Here is an 11738-nt window from a genome sequence, read left to right as displayed (position 1 = left end):
ATGTGTAATTAGTGTAAGAGAGATACATGTTTACTTTATTTTTTTAAAAGATGTTCATGCAATGATATGAGGAGATTTCTAGTGTGGTCAGGGTTTAAGATCAGATCACACATCCTGTTTCAGAATAAACCTGTCAAATAGTTCACTCCTTTCAACTTGATCGTCTGTCAAACTGTAGACATTATTGAGATTGATGTGTGACTTTATTTGAACGACTGGACTGCTGATATATCTCTGTGATGTTGCTTAACACCTTTCAGCTATGTTTTAATCTTGTAACTAGCCACGCTGTTGTCCTGACGAATAGGGGTGTGAAACAAAGCACAGAAAGAATTCCACCATGAAGTGGGCATGCAGTCCAGTCTCGAGAAAATGGCTACTGCCTGCTAGTGCTATGGAACCCTATTCCTGGTCAAAAGTAGTGCACTACACTCTTAGTAAAAAGGGTTCCAAAAGGGATCTTTGGCTGTCCAAAGGTAGAACCCTTTAGGGTTCCAAGTAGAACCCTCTGTGAAAAGGGTTCTACATGGAACCCAAAATAGTTTTATCTGGAACTAAAATGGGTTATTCAAAGGATTATCCTATGGGGACAGCCAAAGAACCCTTTTAGGTTCTAGATAGCACCTTTTTTTCTTTATTCTAAGGGTGTATATAGGGAATAGGGTGTAATTTCAGCCATATATTCACTTGTAATACGATCTGCTGACTGAGAATGTACCACTAACACTAGCATGAAAGGGTAAACTAACGCTAAACCTTAAATACATTCCAATGTTTTGATATTTGCACTAAAATATCTTTGAACGTTCCCTATGAAGTGAAAATGTTCTGGGATCAATCATTGTGTCAACCTTTCTTTTAGAACATTCTCAATGTGGCTCACTGCTGTTGTCCTGTTTCAATGCGACTGGCATTGATGTTATGAAAAAGGGAAATAAAATCATGTTCATTATGTCAGTTTGAGGATTATTTAAAATAATACATTCAGGGTGTGGAAGTGTGAGAATGTAAAATATGAGTTATTATAATGTCCTTATCTGCATGTCATATACTTTATGTGGAACCATATCGCTGTAGACTCATCAATGGAACTGAAGCATCATACTTTTTGGAATTCAAATGCATAACAAATAAAGGTGTTTCTAAAAAGACTTCTTGGATGATTGTGAAGATTATTTTCATTATGAGTGAACAGTATTTGTGATGTACTGTATATGTGTATTACTTATTTGTATCTAGCTGTATAGTGTATATTCTACCTATTTACTTGCTGACTATCCCCCCCTGCTTATGTCTCCTGAGTGGCGCAGTGGTCTAACTGTGCCACTAGAGATCCTGGTTCGAATCCAGGCTCTGTCGCAGCCGGCCGCGACCGGGAGACTCATGGGCGGCGCACAATTGGCCCAGCGTTGTCCAGGGTAGGGGAGGGAATGGCCGGCAGGGATGTAGCTCAGTTGATAGAGCATGGCGTTTGCAACGCCAGGGTTGTGGGTTCGATTCCCACGGGGGGCCAGTATAAAAAAAAAGGTATTCACTAACTGTAAGTCGCTCTGGATAAGAGCGTCTGCTAAATGACTAAAATGTAAATGTAAATGCTTAGAGTCTGATGTACGAGGAAGCTGAAGAGCGATTTAAAGGACATATTCAGAGAGATTTGTACAGTATTCATGTTAAGTACTTCACATTCCATTCACATATATATATCTACACACTATGAGGTTGGAATAATACTGTGAAAATTATGATAATGCCCTTTTAGTGTAAGAGCTGTTTGAAAAGGCCGCCTGAAATTTCAACCTGTTTTGGTGGGATGGAGTTCTGGCCTGCCTGGTGACATCACCAGGCGGCAAATTAGTTAAGTAAGAGAGTTCCAAACTTCTCTTGACAATAACAGCTAGTTTTCAGTTTTCCTCTCCTCACTCAAAATTCTTGCTTGAGAAATTGCTCTTTGCTAAGAAGCTATTTTTGTTTATCTTTTACAATTTTAATTGAAAACAATCACAGTAAGGTACTTAATTGTTAGCCAGAAATGATTTTATATTCAGATAAGGTGCTACAATAATGAAATGCTAATATGGAGATTAATTTAGCCACAAGCCAGTTCATTTTCACTTAATTTCTAGAGTGACAATAGTTACTCATGAAAATATAATATTCACACTTTCTACATAAAATTAAAATACAAAATCCCTGCAATTAACGTGATGGTACAGAAGATATGATTTTTAACATCTAGCTAATCCAGCATTAGAAACCTACAGTGCATTCGGAAAGTATTCAGATCCCTTCCCTTTTGCAAACATTTCTAAAAACCTGTTTTCGCTTTGTCATTATGGGGTATTGTGTGTAGATTGATGAGAAAAAAATAAAATAATAATCAATTTTAGAATAAGACTAACGTAACAAAATGTGGAAAAAGTCAAGGGGTCTGAATACTTTCCGAATGCACTGTATATACATGGATTAGTGTCTGTATTGTGTTCAGAAACCAATTTCATTCATTGTTTTACAGCTTTGAATGATGGACAGCTTAAAGTGGCTTAACAAATTCCTTTCTCATAGTAAAAGCATACATACAAGGCATTAGCATAGTAATTTGTTTGGGGCTTCATATTTCATCCAACTAACTAAGAAATCCTTAGGCCTACATTTCTTGCAGGAAAACAGCGATAGCGGTATAGAGTATAGAGAGGCTGTGTCATGGCGTGTTTGCTGTAAATACCTTCTCCAGATCATCTTACCTTGTAATGTTACTGTGCATCTCCTACTCATAGATGTACAGTCAGGTCCATCATTATTGGCACCTTGATAAAGATGAGCAAAAAAACACTGTATAAACTAAATAATACAAATACTGATTTATATTGCATGCTCAAAAAATTTGGGAAATTATACACTGCTCAAAAAAATAAAAGGGAACACTTAAACAACACAATGTAACTCCAAGTCAATCACACTTCTGTGAAATCAAACTGTCCCCGTAGGAAGCAACACTGATTGACAATACATTTCACATGCTGTTGTGCAAATGGAATAGACTTTTGAATGCTGGCGGTGCTTTCACTCTAGTGGTAGCATGAGACGGAGTCTACAATCCACACAAGTGGCTCAGGTAGTGCAGCTCATCCAGGATGGCACATCAATGCGAGCTGTGGCAAGAAGGTTTGCTGTGTCTGTCAGCGTAGTGTCCAGAGCATGGAGGCGCTACCAGGAGACAGGCCAGTACATCAGGAGACGTGGAGGAGGCCGTAGGAGGGCAACAACCCAGCAGCAGGACCGCTACCTCCGCCTTTGTGCAAGGAGGAGATGGAGGAGCACTGCCAGAGCCCTGCAAAATGACCTCCAGCAGGCCACAAATGTGCATGTGTCTGCTCAAACGGTCAGAAACAGACTCCATGAGGGTGGTATGAGGGCCCGACGTCCACAGGTGGGGGTTGTGCTTACAGCCCAACACCGTGCAGGACGTTTGGCATTTGCCAGAGAACACCAAGATTGGCAAATTCACCACTGGCGCCCTGTGCTCTTCACAAATGAAAGCAGGTTCACACTGAGCACATGAGACAGACGTGACAGTCTGGAGACGCCGTGGAGAACGTTCTGCTGCCTGCAACATCATCCAGCATGACCGGTTTGGCGGTGGGTCAGTCATGGTGTGGGGTGGCATTTCTTTAGGGGGCCGCACAGCCCTCCATGTGCTCGCCAGAGGTAGCCTGACTGCCATTAGGTACCGAGATGAGATCCTCAGACCCCTTGTGAGACCATATGCTGGTGCGGTTGGCCCTGGGTTCCTCCTAATGCAAGACAATGCTAGACCTCATGTGGCTGGAGTGTGTCAGCAGTTCCTGCAAGAGGAAGGCATTGATGCTATGGACTGGCCCGCCCGTTCCCCAGACCTGAATCCAATTGAGCACATCTGGGACATCATGTCTCGCTCCATCCACCAACGCCACATTGCACCACAGACTGTCCAGGAGTTGGCGGATGCTTTAGTCCAGGTCTGGGAGGAGATCCCTCAGGAGACCATCCGCCACCTCATCAGGAGCATGCCCAGGCATTGTAGGGAGGTCATACAGGCACGTGGAGGCCACACATACTACTGAGCCTCATTTTGACTTGTTTTAAGGACATTACATCAAAGTTGGATCAGCCTGTAGTGTGGTTTTCCACTTTAATTTTGAGGGTGACTCCAAATCCAGACCTCCATGGGTTGATAAATTTGATTTTCATTGATAATTTTTGTGTGATTTTGTTGTCAGCAACTATGTAAAGAAAAAAGTATTTAATAAGATTATTTCATTCATTCAGATCTAGGATGTGTTGTTTAAGTGTTCCCTTTATTTTTTTGAGCAGTGTATTATTTTATATTCATTTAATTGCTCAGAGAACTAGAATTTGTTTAACAAGTATTTTAAAAAATACTCAAAAAGATAAGGGTCGAAATGTTTGGCATCCCTGTTTTCAGTATTCCAGCACCCAACCCTTGAGGATAACGACACTGTGCCTTTTTCGAAAATGTTTTAAGAGATTGGAGAACACATTGAGATGGATCTTAGACCATTCCTCCATACAGAATCTTTCCAGATCCTTGATATCCTTCGTCTGCGCTTATGGACTGCCCTCTTCAATTCAAACCGCAGGTTTACAATGGGGTTCAAGTCCAGAGACTGAGATGGCCATTACAAAATGTTGATTTTGTTGTTAATTAACCATTTATTTGTGGATTTTGATGTGTGCATGGGGTTGTCGTCTTTCTGGAAGATCCACTTGCAGTCAAGTCTAGGCCTCCTGGTAGAGGTAACTAAAATATCCTGATACATGGTAGAGTTCATGATGCCGTTGACCTCAACAAGGGCCCCAGGACCAGTGGAAGAAAAATAGCCCCATTACATCAATGATCCACCACCACATGTAACAGTAAGTATGGGGTTCTTTTCTGCATATGATTCCTCATTTCGACACCCCACCACTGGTGTGCATGGCCAAAGAGCTCTCTTTTCATGTCATCGGACCGGTTCCAATCCAAGTGCCGATACCGTTTAGCGAACTCCAGGCGTTTGCATTCGTTGGATGACATGAAAATAGAGCTCTTTGGTCACGCACACAAATAATTTTGACCCTTATCTTTTTTTTTTTTTTTTTTTTTTAAACAAAACAAGTATTACTTGTTAAACAAAATCTCTTTCTCCTTCTCTGTATTAGTATAAAATGTCTTTTTTTTTTTGCATGCAAAATAGTTCAGCATTGTATTATTTATTTTAATAGTCCTTTTTTGCTCATTTTTATCAAGACTGCCAATAACGTTGGACCTGACTGTATACAGTACTTTAATTGGCAGGCATCATATTCACCCAGTTAAGATAATATGGTCTTGTGGTGGTTGGTGTGTGGGAGCTGTGTTAGAGGGTAGGCAGGTCTACCATCTCACACCCACCATCTCTGTGTACATTACATCAATGCATTTAGTTACACATCTTAATGTCATAGCCTGCAATTAATCACAATTTCCTGGCTGAGATACAGTTCCTTCTTAGAAAAATAGCCCACTATCTCCGTAGCCGATGTGAGTAAGACCTTTAAACAGGTCAACATTCACAAGGCCGCAGGGCCAGACGGATTACCAGGATGTGTACTCCGAACATGCGCTGACCAACTGGAAAGTGTCTTCACTGACATTTTCAACCCCTCCCTGTCTGAGTCTGTAATACCAACATGTTTCAAGCAGACCACCATAGTCCCTGTGCCCAAGAACACTAAGGTACCCTGCCTAAATGACTACCGACCCGTAGCACTCACGTCTGTATCCATGAAGTGCTTTGACGGGCCGCCCCCAGGTGGTAAGGGTAGGTAACAACACATCCACCACGCTGATCCTCAACACGGGGGCCCCTCAGGGGTGCGTGCTCAGTCCGCTCCTGTACTCCCTGTTCACTCATGATTGCATGGCCAGGCACGACTCCAACGCCATCATTAAGTTTGCCGATGACACAACAGTGGTAGGCCTGATCACAGACAACGACGAGACAGCATATAGGGAGGAGGTCAGAGACCTGGCCGTGTGGTGCCAGGACAACAACCTCTCCCTCAACGTGATCAAGACAAAGGAGATGATTGTGGACTACAGGAAAAAGAAGAGGACTGAGCACGCCCCCATTCTCATCGACGGGGCTGTAGTGGAGCAGGTTGAGAGCTTCAAGTTCCTTGGTGTCCACATCACCAACAAACTAACATGGTCCAAGCACACCAAGACAGTCGTGAACCTCAAAAGGTTCTACAGCTGCACCATCGAGAGCATCCTGACTGGTTGCATCATTGCCTGGTATGGCAACTGCTCAGCCACCGACCGCAAGGCACTACAGAGGGTAGTGCGTACGGCCCAGTACATCACTGGGGCCAAGCTTCCTGCCATCCAGGACCTCTATACCAGGCATTGTCAGAGGAAGGCCCTAAAAATTGTCAAAGACTCCACCCACCCAAGTCATAGACTGTTCTCTCTGCTACCGCACGGCAAGCGGTACCGGAGCGCCAAGTCTAGGTCCAAGAGGCTTCTAAACAGCTTCTACCCCCAAGCCATAAGACTCCTGAACATCTAATAAAATGGCTACCCAGACTATATGCATTGCCCCCCCCCCCCCCTTTACACTGCTGCTACTATGTTTATTATCTATGCATAATCACTTTAATAACTCTACCTACATGTACATATTACCTCAATTACCTCGACTAACCGGTGCCCCCGCACATTGATTCATTACCGGTACCCCCTGTATATAGCCTCGCTATTGTTATTTTTACTGCTGCTCTTTCATTATTTGTTACTTTTATTTCATATTGTATGTTTTTGGTATTCTTTCTTAAAACTGCATTGTTGGTTAAGGGCTTGTAAGTAAGCATTTCACTGTAAGGTCTACCTGTTGTATTCGGCACATGTGACAAATACGATTTGATTTGAAAAATCTAGACAGCAGACATACAATGCACAGTATCAGTTTTATACCTTGATTTGTTCAACCAAGACAAGTCAACAAGACTTCTTTTAATATACAAAAATCAATTTACAGTTTAAACAAAATATGGTACAGCACTGTGTGTGTAATGCAAACTGTATGGAGAAACAGGAATGTAGAAAACTGTACAGAAACAAACAACTATTTCCTAATTGGGATGCAGGGCCAACTGGTGGTTGCCAAAAGAACACCGTTGAGTGTTTTTCCCTAACTACGGAGAGTAAATTACGTTTTATCTCAATCGTTAAGGCCAACTCTAGATTCTCTTCCCTTCGCAGAGTCGCTGTAAGCATCCGCTCATTATACATCTAAGATGGCACTCTTTCTAGAAAAAAAACTGTAGAAGAAAGTTGAGCATTCGACTGAAGAGAAATATCAGTTTACATGATGTAGCTATTTATACAGACATCCCTTCTTGTCAGTATTTAATGGACCAACAGTCAAGCATGTTTTTATTAAACATATAGAGAATAAGTCTTACTGCACAGAGACAGTAGGGCCCATCATCCTAATTAACTCGGTTTGAAGAGTGACTCAAAAGACACTGACAAGCGTGTTTGATCCCACTCAGGAATCATTAGGTAATCCAAACAGTTTGACAGTGCCCGACTCTCTATTGCTGTCATACTTCCCTTCCTTGTCATCACATGCGTACGCCAGCAGCGGTCTCTTCGGATGCCAGGCCACTGTGAACGTAGGCGACTCACACTGGACCTCCCACAGCTTCTCTCCTGCAAAAAGACAAAAGAAAGAATAGAGGATACTGAGGAATGGTCCTCTGTAGCTCAGCTGGTAGAGCACGGCGCTTGTAACGCCAGGGTAGTGGGTTCGATCCCCGGGACCACCCATACGTAAAAATGTATGGACACATGACTGTAAGTCGCTTTGGATAAAAGCGTCTGCTAAATGGCATATTATATTATTATGAATGATGAACTCAAATTAAAGAGGACTTTATCCTTGCCAAGGACTATCTGGCATAGTGTGGGCTTGTTGTGTGGGCTGTATGTTCCACAGGGAGCAGAGGGGATTATTCTTGCACATTCAATTCTTTCAACTGACTGTATTTTGTGTTCTTGCTAATTGTGTTTCTTTATGTGCCACAAAAAAAATGCATTGACTTTCTTCAACTAACCTGTTTCAACCTCCGCTATATCTATGAAGTGGTCTTCGGAAGCTGAAGCCAGCATCTTCCCATCATGGCTGAAACTCAACGTCCTCACTGGCCAGTCCAACCTGGGACACATTGACAAGACAATCAGACTCAACGTATGTATACATTGCAAAAGCGTGCATGTCAAGTGATACAAAATACTGATCATGTTTTGGATGTTTACACGGGTTACTTGGGTTAGCTGATGATGATGGTGAGGGATTTGCAATTGCACCATTTGTTGTAGATCGACATCTGTCCACATTGACTGTTTTCAATGTAGACTCACTCACCTGGAGAAACAGCGAACACAGACCAGTTCTTCAACGGTCCACAGACTGACGAGGGCGTCTGCACTTCCTGTGGCAAAGTACTTCCCCGTCGGGTCAAACTTGATGCAGATGCAGTTGGAGGGATGGGCGTTGATCGACTGGATGGGCTTCAGCTCAGGGTAACTGAAAACAACATGTCCAAAGTCAGGGAGCCGTAACTTTAGGACAATCTATCGATTACTTCCAAGTCATTTCCATGTTTGTGTGCAGCAGCAATCGGCATCAGCTACATCACAGGGACATAAAGCTACACATTCTAGTTTGGACAGGACTATGAATGCTAGAGTAACAGGGTGGGTGGGAAATGGCATCCTATTCCCTAAATAGTGCACTGGTTTTCAACCAGCACCGTATGGGTCCTAGCCAAAAGTAGTGCACTATATAGGGAATCACCTAGGGTGCCATTTTGGAAGGTACCAAGGTCTTACCTCAAGATGTTGATGCACCCGTTTCCATTGGTGAGAAAGAACATGTCGTTGTCATTATTCCATGAGATCTCGTTGACTTCAAACTTAAACTGCTCCTCGGCTCGCGACCGGTGCGATTTGACGTCGATGAAGGTAACCACATCGTCCTTGTTCCCAACGGCTATCGTTTGGCCGTCCGGACTCCAGCAGATATTGATGTTTTCCCCTGCAAACAAACATAACAGATAGATCAAGCACTGTTGTCGGCACATATCAGAATGAATGCAACAGAACATTACAGATGGCCAAAAATGACCACGTACTGTAAAGTCTTTCACTTCAGGCAAAACTAAAGCACAAGACTAAAGTATTGTTTTTTGGCTGAAGACACAGCAGATGTATCACTGTCCAAAACAACAACTGGAACTGGAGGGTACCTTTAGTGTTGACTGTAGCGGTGCACTTTGTTGTCCTGACGTCCCAGATGCGTATGGTCTTGTCCCCTGATGCAGTGACAAACACGTCTGGGTTGGTAGGATGCCAACACAACTGATCAACGCTGTCTCCATGGCCTCTGTAGTTGTTCTCCTTCACCTGTGAGGGGTTGATATAGGCAAAAACTGCTAGCAAAATCAACAAGATAGCTAGCTGTGTGCTAAGGGGGTGGTAGCGGCCACAAAAAAGTAACTGTAGTTTAACTAGCTAGCTGTCTAGGCTAGCTGGATCAGCACACAACATAACACCTAGCTAGTTATCAGGCTCTTTCCTTCGCGATCTGATCATACAGTTAGCAAATTAATAGATATCTGCTAGATATAAAAGTGAGTGTATAATTTGGGTGTGCCTGAATGTTACAAGATAAGACTTGAGAGGCGTGTTTTTTAGCCTTGCACTAGCATGCGTGGTTCATTAATTCAATGTTAGCTGGCGTCGATAGCATGCTAATTAACTAGCTAGCAACTTACCAAACGGTCTTTTTCCAAGACAAATACGCTTGCTGTTTTATCAAAAGACCCAGATGCCAACCTCCTGCCATCGCAACTCCATGCTACTGAATGAACTTTAGCGCTATGCGCAGGGAATTCCCTACTTTTGTTGTTATTTCTAAAACTCTCTTGCATCTCTTGATAATATTTGGACGCCATTTTGGAAGATAATACCACGTTTAGTCACTACAGGGGGTGTTTCTTCTTCTGCTTCGGAGTTTAACGGCGGTTGGCATCCAATTTGTTGCATTACCGCCCCCAACTGGACCATAATATAAATCCATTAAACTCCACAGTCATTAAAAACCCACTACTTTGACCCTTTCTCCTCCTGCACTATGCCAACGGCCTGGGAGGACCGGACACTACCACTCAACACACCCTGTAAATCTTCTGAAGTCAAATCTCGTATACCCAAATACTTCTCTGCAGCTGCCACCACAACATCTATTTTCTGTGATTTACGTTCCATTTCTGCCGTACAGTTGTTAACTATTGCTATGAACGCTAAGAAGCAAACTTTACTGAAGCATATATCACTCGTTGGCCTATGCTTTTGTGCTGGCACAGATCTACTACTCACAGGGATACTCCCAGGATCATTTACCCATTCACCTCTACTTTCTTCACTACCTCAGCAGACGACACCTTCTGCACTACTCTGACACTAGCCACCTCAACCTGCCTCTCTCGCACCGGACACATCCGACCACCAGCAACATAGGCACCCCTACATTTGACACACACAACTTTATCCACCAAAACTACACAGTCCTCTATCCCATGCCATCCTGCACACTTCCACATCTTGGGATGTCCCTCCTACAAACTGCTATGACATGACCATAAACGTTGCACCTGAAACACTGCAGTGGATTCGGCACAACAGCTCTAACAGGATAACTGATATATCCTAACATGACTTTGTCTGGTAGAGACTCTGACCCAAAACTCAAAAGGACTGACAGTGACTCCTCTGTTTCACCACGCTCACCACCGGGTCTGAGTCGCACCAAACGACGGGCATCACAAACACCAGGAATCTTCAACTTCAATTGCTCTGCCTCCACACTTAACACTACCCCAGAAATCACTCCTTTCAATGGTGCCCTGTTCCTAAGAGCAAAGCAAGAAACAGATATTGACCCAAGTTGCGTGACACGGAGCACCAGCTCCCTCTGGTCAGAAGAAACACAAACAAATATCAGAAGTACACTACAGGTTACCTTCACTGATTCAACTGCACCCAACTCCTTTCCTACCCACCCTGAAACCACAAATGTCACTCTTCTTCCTATTTTTCTCTCCATTCCTCTTCAGAAATCCGCCTTTCTGTGTCCCTGTTCCAATATTCCTGTTCTCCCGACTTTGCTTGCGGCCCGGCGGCATCCAGACGTAACTCCATCTCATAATTGTCCTGCTCACCTCGGAAAAACGACTCCCAAACTCAACTCTGTTCTACTCCCGTCGCAGAGGAAAACCTTCTTGCTCTCTGTTGGTACACACTCCAATACCGTCTTGCGCACTAGTTCACTGTGCATTGTCCCAAAGCACCAAAGTGGCTGGTTGACAACAACACCAAAAATGTGTCAGCCCGGTTACACATTGCTAGCAGATACAGGGTGTTTGATCTAGCTAGCTACAGTAATGTATTATGTTTTTTGTATTATCATGGGTAAGTCGTGGATTATAAAGGAATAAGGCATCATTGTCTAAATAGTTAAATGGTTTCGAATAAAAAAAATTATAAAAAAATGTTTGAACAAAATACAAAATGGGTATTAAAGTGAACCAATCCATGTAAACGCTTTCTAACTGTATTGATTCAACACACTTATCAACTACACACCTTACAT

The 11738-nt window shown here is 43.0% G+C and overlaps 1 protein-coding gene across 1 annotated transcript; it reads right to left on the bottom strand.

Moving 5' to 3' along the window:
- Positions 1–6982: 6982 nt before the first annotated feature.
- Positions 6983–10072, bottom strand: LOC311105168 (THO complex subunit 3-like). Its single transcript, XM_084147223.1, has 6 exons — positions 9862–10072; positions 9334–9490; positions 8918–9122; positions 8451–8612; positions 8140–8240; positions 6983–7735 (listed from the first exon to the last, which is right to left on the bottom strand). Exons 1-6 carry the CDS (start codon positions 10039–10041, stop codon positions 7572–7574), a joined length of 969 nt encoding a protein of 322 aa, XP_084003349.1. The 5' UTR covers positions 10042–10072; the 3' UTR covers positions 6983–7571.
- Between the last annotated feature and the right edge of the window lie 1666 nt (positions 10073–11738).

Source organism: Coregonus lavaretus (assembly GCF_964263955.1).
Source record: "Coregonus lavaretus genome assembly, chromosome: 29".
NCBI classification, from domain to species: Eukaryota; Metazoa; Chordata; class Actinopteri; order Salmoniformes; family Salmonidae; genus Coregonus; species Coregonus lavaretus.
This window is presented reverse-complemented; position numbering and strand designations above follow the sequence as displayed.